Source organism: Tachysurus vachellii, chromosome 7 (genome assembly GCF_030014155.1).
Source record: "Tachysurus vachellii isolate PV-2020 chromosome 7, HZAU_Pvac_v1, whole genome shotgun sequence".
Taxonomy (NCBI): domain Eukaryota; kingdom Metazoa; phylum Chordata; class Actinopteri; order Siluriformes; family Bagridae; genus Tachysurus; species Tachysurus vachellii.
In genome coordinates, this window is record NC_083466.1 from 23,549,088 (window position 1) to 23,566,505 (window position 17,418).

General features: G+C 39.1%; 1 protein-coding gene across 8 annotated transcripts; it reads left to right on the forward strand.

Annotated features, from left to right (window-relative positions):
- The first annotated feature begins 10,404 nt into the window (after positions 1-10,404).
- On the forward strand, positions 10,405-16,317 carry LOC132848948 (type-2 ice-structuring protein-like). 8 transcript variants are annotated; one of them, XM_060875058.1, is made up of 7 exons: positions 10,405-10,434; positions 13,805-13,884; positions 14,287-14,307; positions 15,192-15,292; positions 15,646-15,780; positions 15,903-16,011; positions 16,122-16,317. In XM_060875058.1, the coding sequence occupies exons 2-7, from the start codon at positions 13,824-13,826 to the stop codon at positions 16,190-16,192; spliced, it is 498 nt and encodes a 165-aa protein (XP_060731041.1). In that variant the 5' UTR covers positions 10,405-10,434; positions 13,805-13,823; the 3' UTR covers positions 16,193-16,317. The 8 variants fall into 8 exon arrangements, with proteins under 8 accessions (XP_060731041.1, XP_060731035.1, XP_060731038.1 ...); XM_060875052.1 differs by having other exon boundaries at positions 10,410-10,434; positions 14,284-14,307; positions 15,183-15,292; XM_060875055.1 differs by having other exon boundaries at positions 10,410-10,434; positions 14,284-14,307.
- Positions 16,318-17,418: the final 1,101 nt, after the last annotated feature.

Genomic DNA, 17,418 nt, shown 5'->3' on the forward strand with positions numbered 1-17,418 from the left:
GTCTTAAAAAAATTAAAGTAACTGTAAAATGTTAAAATGTTTTTAAGGCCATCCTTAAAAATATTTTGGTTTGCAGTAACAGTAAAAAAAAAAAAAGGTCGGAAGCTAGGTCTATATATTTTTTTTCAAGTTTCAATGTAAAAAAAAAAAAAAAAAGTACAATTTTGGTGATGGTGATTACGTAGTATGACTTTAAACAAATTAGCATATCGTGACGTCACTGACTGGGTCTTCAACCCGTGCCTTCGGGAGCATCATTGCAAACCTTATTTTGATACTGGCACAGTTTTTCCAGAACTTCGTGCCAAGTTAAAGCGGTGTCGAGCTGTTTTAATTATTTTTTTAGATGTTTTATGGTGCCCGAACCCGTTAATATTATTTTATTGCTTTTGTATTAGTTGTTTGAAGAGTAAAAAAAAAAAAAAGGTCGATCTTAACGCAAATTTACAACCGGCAAGTCGGTCGGACTTAAAGCAAAAAAAATAAATAAATGAGTCTGTCCTAAATTGACAGGGTCGGTCGGGTTACGGCAAGCAAGAATATTTTTAAGGATGGCCTTATTTATTTGTTTATTTTTACATAAGTATCTGTCTTTTTTCTGTGTATTTCATTTATCATCTGTAGTGGGCCCAGGTGTCTTCTTCTGTATATACACATCTGCAATGTATCTTACCTTTCTGATGGCTCAGAGCCTTATGTGACAAACATTTACATATACAACATTTATCAGACTGTATATTTATAATCACACCCTTCAGTGTCACCCATATGAGGATGGGTTCCCCTTTGAGTCTGGTTCCTCTCAAGGTTTCTTCCTTACCATCTAAGGGAGATTTTCCTTGCTACTGCTGCCTGAGTCACCTCAGACTTGCTCACTGGGGATAAATACATACACATTGTGAACTAAATATATCTAATATTAATCTTCAATTTTGTATTCTATTAATCTTTATATTATTCTTTATATTAACCTTTTGTTCTCTGTTTATGTTCTGTAAAGGTGCTTTAAGACAATGTCAGTTGTAAAAAGCGCATTTACAAATAAACTTGAATTGAATTGAACAAACAGCATCTGTTTATTCCTCAGCACCTCACCAATATCCACAGAGACGTCCCAGTCTGGTGAGGAATCCCTAAAGAAGAAGCAGGGTGATGCAAGCACAAACTCCAGATGGCCTTTCTGTAGGGTAAGAACATCTTTTATCCAAAATATTTGCAGACAATTTTACCATTTATATTAGATGAAATATCAGACTTGCAAAGAACATGAGTTTTCATAATGCTACCTCCTGAACCTTGCAGGTTCCTGCTGAAGGATTTATCACTCTTGTATTATGGGTGAACAAAATAAGGATTAGTATGACGAACAAGTGAATTAGAAAGTGAAAGAGTGAGAAAAAAGCTACCCTCAAATATAGCATGTTAAAGAAAAGTATTTTCATCACAATTTGGTGTGTTTTTATAAGTATCCTTCTCATATCTGTGTGTTTCTTTATGTGTAGAAGAAGAACAATGTCCATCCTGCAGCATATGCAGAAGGGTAAGTTTAAACAATAACCATATGATGGGCTCAGAGCTCAAATACAAAAAAGAAATAAAAATTAGAATTTGACTCTTAGTTTCCATGAAACCAAACAGCATCTATTCATTCCTCATCAGCTCAGAAACTCCAAGAGAAACTCCACAAACCCCCTCTCTGCAGATAAGTGTCTTCTATGTGGATTCAAACAAGAAGAAGGAAAATGACCAAGAAATGAAGACTGCAGAAAGGAAGCAGAAATGGGAAGACACAATAATTGTGCTTGACAAGGAGCTACAAAAGTTGATCATTTCTTTACACTTGGAACGCCGTAAGAGTGATAAAGATCCAAACACATCCAGGTGAGAGACCGACCTATTTAAATGTTTAGATACAGTGCAAGGTAGAAATTTACTCCAGTCCTGCAAAGACAATTGCAAAATATTCACTTTCAAATTTATGCCTCACTTTTTCAGGCCTGAGGGAAACGAAGATCTTTCTAAGGGAAACAAAAAGAGCGTGACTCCAGGTCCATCTGTGGAACACCCAAATGACATGTCAGTGGCTGTGACATTCACAGACAAGCAAATGCTCTGTGGCGGGTATGACACGTCGATTTATACATTTTTTTGTGTACTAATATTTGGTATTGGAATGCATTCAAATACTAGAGGCTGTATTGTTTATACATGCACAAGGAACATAGTAGAAGTTCATATGAGGTCAGACTGTCAACCGGAAGCATGTTAAAATGTCCCATTCTCGTGAACATATAAAATCGACTCCAGTTAATGTTTAATATTTATCTACATAATATAACGTCACTATTGGGTCAGGGATTTTATCAGCTATGTGAAAGTTCTACGTGCCATGAATTGTAGTCATTTATTTCTTCATTATCTTGGTACAACAAAATTAAGTGTCAGTCCTTATGGTGCATAAAATGTTAAAAAAGAAAAAATAGTATACTCATAATATAAATATTAACATAAGTGATCCAATATATAAATATAGTCTTTGTGATTCTCTATTCTCACCCCTTATCTCTAGGGTTTGGAAAACTGTGTATCTGACAGGTGCATTTGTTACAGGTTCTCTAATTTTGGAAACAACTGCTATGTTAACGGGGGGCACGGTGGCTTAGTGGTTAGCACGTTCGCCTCACACCTCCAGGGTCGGGGTTCGATTCCCGCCTCCACCTTGTGTGTGTGGAGTTTGAATGTTCTCCCCGTGCCTCGGGGGTTTCCTCCGGTTTCCTCCCCGGTCCAAAGACATGCATGGTAGGTTGATTGGCATCTTGTCCCTAGTGTGTGGCTGCGTGAGTGAATGAGAGTGTGTGTGTGCCCTGCGATGGGTTGGCACTCCGTCCAGGGTGTATCCTGCCTTGATGCCCAATGACGCCTGAGATAGGCACAGGCTCCCCGTGACCCGAGGTAGTTTCGGATAAGCGGTAGAAGATGAATGAATGAATGAATGCTATGTTAACGCAAGTTTGGCAGTGTCTGTTCAGAGCTGAGACTTTCTGCTAAGAGCTCGCCACCTTGCTCAAAGATTACATCTGTAGACCAGAGGCCAGGCTCCTCAGGTACTGAGAATGAACTTTACTGAATCTTTACAATTGATAATGATTCTCTACTCTTATATAGTGTTTTAATGAATCTAGACAATATTGCTGCATACTGATTCAATGCGTAAGGGAGAAGATGAGCAATGAGATGAAAGTGCTGATGAAAATGTGAGAAGAGCTCAGGAAGACTTCAGGAATATTACTGAAGGTTAAACTGATGGGTTTTTTTTGACTGGATGATTTTGCAGTTGTTTTGTGAGTTTGTGGAAGAAGATGAACAATCCTGGAGGTGGAAGGAGCAAGGATTCTCTCCTCCTGGACCTGATTAATGAAATTAAAGACATCAACCCTGAATTCACTATCCACCAACAGAACGTGAGGACACACAAAACATACACACATTAGACCTTGCACAAAGAAAATGCTTCATGTTTACTGTTTTGTGTGTGTGCGTGTGTGTATGTGTGTGTGTGTGTGTGTGTGTGTGGGATGCCCATGAATTCCTCTATCAGTGTTTGGTTCAAATGGAGGAATCTGGGCGAAAGCTGGGTTGGCAATATTGTGCGGACCCTGGATGTCCAGTCAGGGCAAACTTCAAGTTCAAGATCGGGATCACTGTATCATGCTTCAGGTACAACACCTCACATTACATGTCAAATGAACATTTTCCTACATTCAGTGATGCAGATGTTGAGGCATGTTGTGTGTTGCAGTTGTGGAACACAAGAAAAGTACCAATCAAACTGGTATTATTATCTCTCTGTTCCCCTGGTGCACAACACACTGGACCAGTGCCTCTACAACACAGTTAATGTGAGCAGCTCTCAGCCTGCTTCTCTTTCTATTTTTATATTCATCACACAAGATTTTCATTGACCTCTCTGTGTATGAATAACGCATATATTCTAGATGAAGAAATTGTATTTACGCAAGTGCAAGGTGTGTGATGGACAGTATGCCATCTTCAGCAAGACGTTCAGAACTCTGCCCAAGTAAGACTGCTACACATATTCACACACACACACACACACACACACACACACACACACACACACACACTCAGCTCCATCCTAGATGCCACTGGCTCCTTCATGAGTTCCAGCAAGAATTTGGTTTCTACAGTATATCACACAGCTTAGTGATTTAAATCATTTTCTGATTTCGTTTTTTTTTTTTTAATTTTTAATTTTCTATCACAGACTTGCCATGCGCTGAGACACAAGAGATAAGAAACTGGTCAATAAGACAGGCATCCATTCTGTTCTGTTTGGTACAACGTTCAAAGAGAATGGAGCAGAAATATCCCATCTAAATAAAAGTGCCACAGATGATTCGTATCTTTATCCTTGTCAATACTTTCTATTTCTTTTCTCTCCAGGTTTTTGATTCTGCAGTTTAAAAGGTGCAGTAAGGCAAAAGACTGCAAACCTCTCAAGGTGAACAAACATGTGGTCATCAATCCTGAGCTGCAGATAAACATTCCAGAGCAGAGGTGAAAACTCTTTCACACACACAGTTAAGACGGTTATTTTTTTCGTCATTCCACTTTATTAAACTTGAACGGTTCATATCTGCTTCAGCTGCTCCTTGGACCACAACAAACAGAAAAGCCTAACTCATATAGGTATTCCTCAACCAGGTACAGTATGTTGGACCTTTCACAAACACATCAGTCTTAATGGAAATCATTGATCATTCAGTACATTCTACCTTCTTTAAGCAAACCTCTAATCCACAAAAGTCTTCCAATGCTTACAGCTAATTTTATTCACATCCAGGTTAATTAAAGATGAGTTAATGTTTCCTTTGTGTCTTCTTTCTTCATGTAGAGAACAACAAAGCTGAGGTCAGAAAGAAAGGCAGAAAACACGATAGAGAGACAGACACAGTGATGGATGAAGTAAGAAAGATAGGAAAGAGAGTTAGGGAGGAGGATTGTAGTGTGTACACTTGAATTGTGTGTCTATATGTGACCTATTTTGGTATGTGTGTTGTTTTTGTGTGTTGCTGAACAAACTTAGGGATGTGGGTTTCAGTCCTAATGCAGTTAAATGGTTTAGAAACTATTTTGTAGATCAAACTCAGTAGATCAGTGTAGATCAACTCCTCTATGCAGAGAGCCACAAATCTGAGTTTCTTGGGATTTCTAAAGGTGTCCCTCAGGGGTCTATTTTGGGACCTATTCTGTTCTCTATTTTTCTAAATGATATGCAGTATATGCTGATGCACTGTCATTTATACATATGCTCCTTCCATGGTGGACCAACCCGCAGTGTCACAAATGTCTTGGAGTGCCACTCCAGCGAACCAGGCCGTAGAGGAGTGAGCTCGGACCCCGATCGGTGCGGGGAGGCCAGAGGACTCGTGAGCCGACACAATCGCATCCACTACCCATCTGCTCAACGTCTGCTTAGCGGCCAGGAAACCCTTCCTGTTAGGGCCGTAGCAGACGAGCAGCTGCTCCGACTTTCTCCACGGACACGTCCTGCGGAGGTAAGTGACCAGTGCTCGAACTGGACACAGCCGTTTCTGTCGCTCCTGTTCGGGGGCTATAAACGGAGGAGGGCAGAATGCCTGCAACACGACATGTCGGTAGGGGGCCGAAGGCACCCTAGGTCTACTTCGGTCAATGGCTTGAAGGGGGGCTCCGATAGAGCCGCCAGCACAACTGCCAGATCCCAGACAGGCACTCTGGGTCGCGTCCCAGGCCTCAGCCCCTGCCTCGACAGGGCATCTGCTCTGACATTCAACCGTCCCGGGATATAAATGACCCTCGAGAGGAGTCTGTCCCGAGACCACAAGGACCACGAGGACCGGTCGTGCTAGCTTGTACAAAGGGCGAGATTGGACACCCCCTTGGTGGTTGATGTAGGAGAGCACCGCAGTATTGTCCATGCGGACCAATACATGGCGATCTCGCAGGTCCGGGAGGAAGTGTTTTAACCCCAAAAACACCGCCATCATCTCCAGGCAAGGTATGTGCCACGAGAGACGTGGACCGCTCCACAGACCCTGGGCAGAGTGGCCACTCATGACCGCACCCCACCCCGTGAGGGAAGCGTCCGTCGTTGGCGTCACGCGACGACATGGAGCTTCCAACATGGGGCCTTGGGACAGAAGCGTTCGGTCCTTCAAAACATCCAAGGCTCGAAGGGCACGCCGCGAGACCTTGATGGAACGATATGGGTTTCCCCTGAGAGAAAACCCTCTGCCCCGGAGCCACCACTGGAGGGGCCTCATGTGCAGGAGGCCGGGCGGGATTACGCTGGACGCCGCTGCCATGAGACCCAGCAGCCTCTGAAACTGCCTCACAGTGAGTGGCTGGCCTTCCCGCACTCTCCTGACCGAGGTGAGGATGACTTCGACCCGAGCAGGCGACAACCGTGCCTGCATCCTGGCCGAGTCCCATATCACGCCCAAAAAGGCGGTTCTCTGCGCTGGAGAGAGCACGCTTTCGCTGCCGTTTAGTCAAAACCCAAGCGAGAGTGCTAGGCCAAACGGGAGGACCCGATATTGGTAAGCTTCGCCCCGAAAGCAAACCTCAGGAACCTCCTGTGTGCAGAGAGAATGGAAACGTGAAAGTACGCGTCGTCCAGATCTATTGTGATGAACCAGACCTTATCTGAGTCACGACCTCCCTGAGGGTGAGCATCCTGAACCTGAGCCTCCTGAGAGCGCTGCTCAAGGAGCGTAGATCTAGAATGGGACGCCACCCGCCATCCGTCTTCGGAACGACGAAGTACAGGCTGTAGAAGCCTGACTCTCGAACCGAGGGGGGAACCACCCTGATAGCCCCTTTCCTCAGGAGTGTGCGCACTTCTCGTTCCAGGACCAGAGCCTGCTCGGGTCCCACCAGGGTGGGACACATCCCATTGAAACGGGGAGGAGAGGACGCGAACTGAACCGTATAGCGGTCCTCTATGGTCCGCAGGACCCACCGGGAGACTCCTGGCAGCTCCTCCCAAGCTGTCAGAAAGTTCCACAGGGGAACCAGTCCCTCGGGGCTGGCCTCTGACCCACTCAGAGCAGCTGGGGCCGCGCCCACAGAGATCGGGTGGCAACGCTCTGTTTCTGGGCTTCGCGGTGCCCGAAGGACCAGGCTGGGGCTGCCGCCGAACAGCCCCACGAGATCGCCGAGGGAGGTACTGCTGAAACGCAGCCCGACTGCTTTTTAGACTCCTGGAACTTGTTCACTGCCGCCGTCACAGCGTCGCCAAACAGTCCAAACAGAGGAGCCATCGGTGCGTCCAATAGCACAGCTCGATCCTTGTCTGGGAGGTCGGACAAGGTGAGCCACAGATGCCTTTCTGTGGCCACCAGGGCCACCATGGCCCGACCAACGGCCCGCGCCGTGTGTTTAATGGCCCGAAAGGTTAAGTCAGCAGTGCGAAGCAACTCCTTAATATCAGCGGTCCCGGAGCTATGTCCCTCATCCAAATCAAGTAGCAGGTCAGCCTGGTATACCCATAACATACCCATGGTGTGGAGGCAGCCGGCCGCCCGACCTGATGCCGCGTAAGCCTTCCCTACTAAGGCCGACGTAGCACGTAGCGGCTTAGTAAGAACACCGGAGCCTTTAGCGATGATGCTATGCTAGGGGAGAGATAGCTAACCAGCGTCTCTTCCACACGCGGCATCGCCCCGTAGCCGCACGCCTTAGCCCCAACCACATTCGCGTAGAGCGAGGAGTGACGAGGAGAAGTGCAGATCGCTGCTTCTGCTGCTCCACCGGCCAATCCAAATCCAGCTTGGCTACGGCTCATGTCACGACCTTGAGGAGCTCCTCGTACAGCACAGGCTGTGAGGAGCCCACAGGCTCGTCAGCATCCATCAGCTCTCCTTCCTCGGAGGGAGAGACATGTAATGCCGCACTGCTCGCGCCTTGAGAAGAAGCAGCCCTCAGGTCTGCTTCTCCGCCGGAGGTCGATTCAGCAGACGAGGCTGGAGAGGACTCATCCGACTCCAATCCCATTGCTAAATCGACCTGCGAGCCCCACGAGCGTCGGCGCCGCTTTGCCTCGGCATGCCTTTGCATTGGCATGGTTGACTTGCAAAAAGATCTTAAACTAGAAACATATATATCAACAAATACATTAGACTCTGTGAGAATCCTGAGACATCTACAGATCTACCAGCTCCAGTTGGACTCTGTGATACTTGTATATTTGTAACCACACCATCTAGTGTCACCCATATGAGGATGGGTTCCCCTTGAGTCTGGTTCCTCTCAAGGTTTCTTCCTTTACCAATCTAAGGGAGTTTTTCCTTGCCACTGCTGCCTGAGTCACTTCAGACTTGCTCATTGGGGACAATACATATACATACATACATGCACACATACATTCATACATGCATAAATACATACACACTGTGAACTATATATATCTCGAATTTCTATTATATTAATTCTTTATACTACTCCTTATGTTTATCTTTTGTTCTATGCTTATGTTCTGTAAAGCTGCTTTGTGACAATGTCCATTGTAAAAAGCGCTATACAAATAAACTTGAATTGAATTGAATTGAATGTAAGACCATCATAAAAAATGTGGTAAAGGAGACATGTAGTTTTCTTGAGTGGTCCTTGTATTTGAATGATTTTTGCCTGATTGTAGGTATGTACGTTTTTACTATGTTGTGTTTATGTATGGCTGATACCTTCTATGTCGCATTTAATATGTTTTTTATGTACAGTATGTCTGCTACCTTGGCCAGGACTTTCTTGTAAAAGAGATTTTAGACCTCAATGAGACTTCCTGGTAAAATAAAGGTAAAATAAAAAATATTCTTCCGGATCTACAGTACCTCATTCTCCAAATACAAATGTCTGAGCGATTGGATAAGCTCTCGCATCGGTTCTCGTCTGGTTCTGAAAGGTGAAGTGGAATACTCTGGCTCTATAGGATTCTCACCCTCTGTCCCCTCACCTGGGCTAGCCATTATTTATAAATTTTATAAACTCTTACCACAAATGTTTATTAGTAGTAATGCAGAATATTAATACTCTTGCCCAAGGATAAAATTCACTTAGACTTCTACACAGTCTATATGAAGACTCATAAGCATTATCGATCCATTTAAACCATTACAAATTAATTCAAATTCTACTATTTGGTTTTAGATTTTTCTTCAAGTCCCGGTTTGGGCACCAAATTATGTAACACCTATTCCGTTGATATTAGTTTAAGTATTACAATAAATGAAAGGACTCAGCAGACTAATTTTACTCATGATTCATGTGTATTAAAGAGTTAACCAGCATATACAGTACAAATCCTACCTACACCAACAATCACCACATCAACAATCCCACAGTGTACAATAAAGCAATATTTCCCAGCAATGTACAGTCTTTGGTTTGCTTTATCCGATAAACTTCTTTGCATAGTCTTTGTAAACAATAAGACATTCATGGTCACCAAGTGTAGAATAAAAACAGTACTTGAATTTTCCAATGTTTCACGACATCCATTCAGCCAGAAGGAGTTTCGGTATTGAACTTTGATGTCCGATATTGTGTTTGTTTAGCGAATAATGTAAATGAATTTCCTTTTTTTCCACATTTCTCAGATTTTTTAAGCTAGTATTAAATCCACCATGCTCAGAACAAAAATCCTCTGCAAAGAAAACATTTACATAAATAAACCATAACCATGTGACACAAACAACTTAATATTTACACATTAAACACCATGGTCAGCTACTTATGATTGAGTCTAGAACTATTAAGTTCCTCAACCAGGGTACAAAGGCCCAAACCACCATGAGTTAAGCTGATCCAAAGGAGATAGTGACTTAACTTCCTGCCTGACTCCTTTTTTGTTACCTTAAATAGGGATCTGTCAACTTAGATTATGCAAACACACACACACATAAGGCGCAGCTTTTTGCAGGTCATTTCTTCCTGCAGCCATCAAACTGCACTCTTACTCCACTGTCAACAATAAAGTGTCAAAAAATAAAAAAATAAGGAAGGGGCAAACACTTTCGCACCACTGTATATTTAAAAATATTACATCTCATCAACATCTATAAGTCATATTTCCTAACAAAAATCCCACTTATATTTGGGGGCAACTGCACAGTTGTAGTTTTGTCTAAATATACTTTCATCCTTAATCTATGACTGAATGTACAGCCACAATAATATTAAATTGTGCAATAATATTAAATAAAAATTTAAATTAAATTGTGCAATAATATTAAACAACATTGTGCAAATATCATTTATATATTTTAGATAAAAAATGTTTCTTTGGAAAGAGGAAGTTCTTGACTGTATCACTATATATGCATCATTACTTACCTTCATTTGTTACATCAAGTGAGTAAAACTTCCTGATTAGATGTAAGTGGAGTTACGGTGAGGTATAACATACACAATTCTTACTACATTAACACAAATCATGCTTTTTTTTCTTCCAGTGCGTGAAAACATAGAACTATGGCTTCTCAGACCAAAGTGGTGATGCTTCTAATTCTCGCCACAGAAGAATCTTAACTCTATTAAGGATATTAGGGTATAACTAAAAATAAAATTCTTAGTGAATGTGATATACATTTTATGTAAACTTTTAATACAGCTATAATTTTGGTTGTTTGAAAATATCATATTATTAATAATAATATAATTTGGTTTTTATTGTGTGATTGGCAGATCGCTTTCTTAATAATTTCTTTTCTTTTTTCTTTTTGAACATCATTAAAATTCGTCATCTTCATATCTATAAATAACATCGAAAAAAATAATTGACCAAAAATGATGAACTTTCCCCAATTTCCTTTTAAGCTGTGACGAACCCATCGTCGGGTAAAATTAAAATATTAAAATCTTGAAAAGCAGCTAAATTGTACTTGTAACCACCAGGACTTACATTACTCTTTTCTTTCTTCTGGTTTCTAGAAGCTGATCCTGACATTGTGAAAGGTAATTAAAATACCTGCACAGATCAGTATGATATTAAGAATACCTCATTTGTACCAGCTTTACTTTCTTTTTATTTAATTTACAGTATTTATTTAAACGGATTATGTCCTATTACAGAAGTTATAAATATACAAAACCATTGGGGTAACATAGCGGTTATTTTTTATCACCACAGAGTCTTAAGGCTGCAAGTTAATGTATTAAGGCCATAACTGAACGAATAAGGGCTGCAAGGTCATTTATAGCAGCCAAAAATTAATATACTAAGGCCAAAAGCTAAAAGACTAAAGCAAGAATCATGTCATTAAAAACTATCTTCTATTTAGAGAACAAGCGGTTTTGTAAGCGATAGTTTGGCCCCCACACAGACCTGATCACAAAATCACTGGTCTTGGGATATATTATGTTGAAACAGAAAGATTTAACGGAAAGATTTTATGTGTAAAAACTTTGCACAGTACTGTATGTCTTTATGCAACGTTTTATGGCCAGCAAAGTATACTTTATGGCCAGAAGTATGCTTTGTGAACATCTTGTTCTAGTTTTAGTCCCCCTTTGATGTAATAATAAGCTCCACAGAGGACACTTGAGTTCCTTTGCTCCACTTTTAGCAAACCATGTCTTTATAGATTTGCTTTGTGCACAGGGACATTGTCATACTGGTTCTTGTGAAGGAAAATTGTAATGCTTATTTCTAGTGAAGGAAAAATTGTAATGCTGCAGCATATCAAGACCAGTGTGTGTATGTACATATACGTATGTAAATACATGTACAGTATGAATGTGTACCTGTGTGTGAGTCTATATATTTATTGTATATCTTTCTAGATCAGAAAGTAATGATTGCAGAAAAGTAGCTTTTTTATTTTGAGCTTCTTAACTAAATTTGCAAACTGTACATTAAATAAAAGTTTGTCGTCCAGCCATATACCCAAGTACTTGCACGTGGGTACCCTTTCAATGGATTTACCATCAGACAAAAAAATGCTAAGATCATCAAGCAACTGTGGGCTAGTTTTTGAAAAGACCATGTTCTTCATTTTTTTTGAGGATTTAAAACCAATTTTAAATTGAACAGAGCAGTTTGTAATGACTGAAATGCAGTCTGAATCTCTTGCACAGCCTGTGTTATGGAAGGAGCATATGTATAAATGACAGTGTCATCAGAATATACTGTATATCATTTACTGTATAAAAATAGAGAACAGAATAGGTCCCAAAATAGACCCCGGAGGGACACATTTAGATATCCCAAGAAACTCAGATTTGTGGCCCTCTGCTCAAAGACCGGTGCTTTTTGGAGGCGAGTGGACATAAGGGTCAGTGTTACTTTTGGAGGCAAGTGGACAGAATGCTAGAGTGCCAAAACATTTGGAGGCAAGTGGAGACAAGCATGTGACGTCATCTGAACACTCTTGAGGAAGTTCCTCTCATTAGGCTGAGCGTTTTGATATGTCATATGTCAATGTTGTGCTAATTCTTTATTTTCACGTGACGTCATGTGACGTGACCAAAATACACGTGAGGCAGTTCCCCTCATCGTGCTGAGTGTTTTGATATGTCACATGTCCATGTTGTGCTAATTTTTGATTTTCACTTGACATCATGTGACATCAACGTGACGTGACCAGAATACACGTTTCCTCAACCAGGGTGCAAAGGCCCAAACCACCATGAGGTAAGCTGCTCCAAAGGAGATAGAGACTTAACTTCCTGCCTGACTCCTTCTTTGTTACCTTAAATAGGGGTTTTCTGTATCACCGGGACAGATTACATAGCTGCATTAGGAGTACTCCTGGTACAGGAGTAACAGGAAAACTGTTACAACATAGATTATACACACACACACACATATAAGGTGTAGCTTTTTGCAGGTCATTTCTTCCTGCACTCTTACTCCACTGTACTTAAACTTGCACCTTAGCCTATCTACTGTATAGATGTATATGATACATACTATATACTGTAGGTTTACTCTTCATATTATACTCATTCAAGGCTTACAGTTTTTCTATTTTGGTTAAAAAATTTTATTGTCAATATTTTCAAGATTTTACTTTTTTTTAAATTGATCTTATGTTATCTTCACTCAATTCTTCATGCGTCTTGAATTTTTTTTTCCTTTAATAATAAAAACCTTCATTTAAAAACTGCATGTTGTGTTTACTTGTGTTATCTTTGACTAATATTTAAATTTGTTTTAATGATCTGAAACATTAAAGTGTCACAAATGTGCAAAAGAATTTCAAAATAAGGAAGGGGGAAAACACTTTTTCAAACCACTGTATATTTAAAAATATTACATCTCATCAACATCTATGATAAGTAGAAAGTCATATTTCCTAACAAAAATCCCACTTGCATTTGTAACTGTGGACAAAGTGTCCAAATGTATTTGGGGGCAACTGCACAGTTGTAGTTTTGTCTAAATATACTTTCATCCTTAATCCATGACTGAAAGTACAGCCACAATAATATTAAATGTGTTAAATTAATTACGTGTCCAAACAATATAACATGATACCTCAGCTCAAATATTCCATGTCCTTATCTTTTCATCTTCACAGAACGTTTACAACATTGTGCAAATATCATTTATATGTTTTAGATAAAAAATGTTTCTTTGGAAAGAGGAAGTTCCTGACAGTATCACTATATAAGCATCATTACTTACCTTCATTTGTTACATCAAGCGAGTAATCCCTCCTGATTAGATGTAAGTGGAGTTACGGTGAGGTATAACATACACAATTCTCATTACATTAACACAAATCATGCTTTTTTCTTCCAGTGCGTGAAAACATAGAACTATGGCTTCTCAGACCAAAGTGGTGATGCTTCTAATTCTCGCCACAGCAGGAGCAGCTTTGGGTAAGAATCTTAACTCTATTAAGGATATTAGGATATAACTAAAAATAAAATGGTTAGTGAATGTGATATACATTTTATGTAAAATTTTAATACAGCTGTAATTTTGGTTGTTTGAAAATATCATATTATTAATAAAAATATAATTTGGTTCTTATTGTGTGATTGGCAGATCGCTCTCTTAATAATTTCTTTTCTTTTTTCTTTTTGAACATCATTAAAATTCGTCATCTTCATATCTATAAATAACATCGAAAAAATAATTGACCAAAAATGATGACCTTTCCCCAATTTCCTTTCCATCATCAGGTAAAATTGAAATATTAAAATCTTGAAAAGCAGCTAAATTGTAATTGTAACCAGCAGGACTTACATTACTCTTTTCTTTCTTCTGGTTTCAAGCAGCTGATCATCACATTGTGAAAGGTAATTAAAATACCTGCACAGATCAGTATGATATTAAGAATACCTCATTTGTACCAGCTTTACTTTCTTTTTATTTAATTTACAGTATTTATTCAAACTGATTATGTCCTATTACAGAAGTTATAAATATACAAAACCATTGGGGTAACATAGCGGTTATTTTATTATAACCACAGAGTCTTAAGGCTGCAAGTTAATGTATTAAGGCCATAACTGAACGAATAAGGGCTGCAAGGTCATTTATAGCAGCCAAAAACGAATATACTGAGGCCAAAAGCTAAAAGACTAAAGCAAGAATCATGTCATTAAGAACTATCTTCCATTTAGAGAACAAGCGGTTTTGTAAGTGATAGTTTGGCCCCCACACAGACCTGATCACAACATCACTGAGTCTTGGGATATACTGTATGTTGAAACAGAAAGATTTAACAGAAACATTTTAAGTGTAAAAACTTTGCACAGTACTGTAAGACTATGTTATGCAACGTTTTATGGCCAGTATACTTTATGGCCAGAAGTATGCTTTGTGAACATCTCGTTCTAGTTTTAGTCCCCCTTTGATGTAATAATAAGCTCCACAAGCTCCACAGAGGACACTTGAGTTCCTTTGCTCCACTTTTGGCAAACCATGTCTTTATAGATTTGCTTTGTGCACAGGGACATTGTCATACTGGTTCTAGTGAAGGAAAATTGTAATGCTTAGTTCTAGTGAAGAAAAATTGCAAGGTGCAGCATATCAAGACCAGTGTGTGTATGTACATATACGTATGTAAATATGAATGTGTACCTGTGTGTGTACATATATATATATATATATATATATATATATATATATATATATATATATATATATATATATATATATATCTTTCTAGATCTGGCAGTAAAGGGTGCAATTTCTAAGAACTGCCCAACTGGATGGACCTCCTATTCTGGTCGCTGCTACTTGTACAACGGCGCCAAGCTGGATTGGGTTTCTGCAGAGGTTTATTTTAATTCTTTCCAACTGTATTTACATTTGCTCTATTTACACAAAGGTAAAAACATTGTGAAAGGATTATTTATTAACATATCACTGGTGAAATGGGTTTTAATCTTATATTAGCAAAAGGCTGTGAATAGTAACACAGTAACAGGACAGGACAGAAAATGAAATATTTATTCTAAAATGGATGATTGATTATGTCTTGGCCAATATCTACTATAGCTATTTGGTACCTGTATAAAGTTTAAAATGAGATTTATTTATGAGATGTATATAGTGCCAGTTCCTTAATTGTGCATAATAACTGCAGGTAAGAACATGCAATGATTTTACAGTTCTGTTTGTTTTTCTAGACATTCTGTCAGAAATTTGATGCACACTTGGTCTCAATACACAGTGAGAATCAATATCAGCAGATAAAGGCTCTTATCCGTCGTCATGACCCCACGGAGAATCCAACATACATCGGCCTCAGTGACTGTCAGAAGGTAAGCAGGGGATCATCTGACTGTATGGTGCATGATTTATTGACTTAAACATGGTAAAAAAAATAATGCTAATAAAATTATTCAACTATTACACCTTGTGATTTCCTCTGTTCATCTTTCAGCCTTATCAATTCTTTTGGTCTGATGGCACCAAATTGACTTTCACAAAGTGGAATTCAAGAGAACCAAATAATAATAAAAAAGAGTGCTGTGTGCATATGAACTGGCCTTGTGAGTAAAAATTCTTCTTCTGTATGTATCTTAATAGCTTGTGGTGTGTTGCTTTTGTTTTAACTCAAATACCTTGACATTTACAAGTTTATTTTTTCTGTTATCTGTAGCCGATAAAAACTGGAATGATATTCCTTGTACCCAGCGCTATGCCTCTGTGTGTGCCAAGAAAAGTGGCTGAAACGCTTCCTACTGCATCTCACCATATATAATACAATATGTTTCTTCGTCACTGATGAATTTATAAAATGATTCTGTGGCAGACTTCCATAACATCAGCAATAAAAAATCTAAAAAAAAGTGTCATTATTTGTCGGGTATGTTTTTATTTTCTTCATGGTTATCATTTATTGTAATTTTTAAAACACTCTCAGAAAGCTAGATCCATCATATGCAGAATCACACATGCAGAATTGTTTTGTCAAAACATCCCAAAATCCCTTGAGGTGAAATTTTAAAATGGGTTCTGGGGACACCAGGGGTCTGAGAGGTATAATATTTATTAATGTTTATATAGCCAGATATATTGTTTTGCACTTAAAAGGCATAAATTCTGAGGTCTAAACTGGTCTATGATCAGCTACCAAATATATAATATAAATATATAAATATATATAAAATGCAAGTATTATCTGTTATGTAATCCTTATATTCAAGTAAGGATTAAGAATCTCTTATGTAAGAATCTGTTATGTTAAGAAATAATCTGTTATGTAAAAGTCCAGTATTAATCTTATATTATTACCAACCAGCTCTTTCAACCGTCAATCAATGAGTGGTGAAGTGAAATGTCAATCAGCGTAAAATTGACAATAATGCCAATTAAATTTAGTGGGTTTAAATGTTTGGGCTGGCCAATCAGATGTCAGCGGGATCCCCCCTCTCTCCGACACTCATCTGGCTCCGCCTACCGGCTTTATAATTTCATTGTTTTTTTTTGTTTTTTTTTGTTTTTGTTTTTTTATTGATGAAAAAAGACAAAAACAAAATACACCTTTTGTTCAATGCCAAACACACAAGAGGTATCAGTCACATTGGCTACCAGAAAAGAAAGAAAAGAAAGGAAAAAAGTTACAAAAAATTGAATTCTTTTAAAATATTACATGTTTTCTGAGCTTTTTTGTTTTTTACTTTTTCCAAAAGATTGCTGTATATCTTAAAATCATTTATAAAATGAGACAGATTTGGTTTACAAAGGGCCCACTTTGTTTTGTGTATATGGTACTTACCTAATATAATAACTAGTTGTATAATATATTGTACATTATTTTCAAAATTAACTCCTTCAAAATAAAAAAACACATCACACACACCAATTTCTACCACACAACCCAATTTCCTATTAATATAATTTTCCATATCCTTCCAAAAAAAGTCTTGAATAGATACAGTGATAGAACAAATGCA

Bases quoted from the DNA above. Each gene is read 5' to 3' on its own strand.
- LOC132848948 (XM_060875052.1), top strand. From the start codon at position 13,824: ATGGCTTCTCAGACCAAAGTGGTGATGCTTCTAATTCTCGCCACAGCA. The intron at 13,885-14,283 runs GTAAGAATCTTA...TCTGGTTTCAAG, and splicing joins CACAGCAGGAGCAGCTTTGG to CAGCTGATCATCACATTGTG. The intron at 14,308-15,182 runs GTAATTAAAATA...ATATCTTTCTAG, and splicing joins TGATCATCACATTGTGAAAG to ATCTGGCAGTAAAGGGTGCA.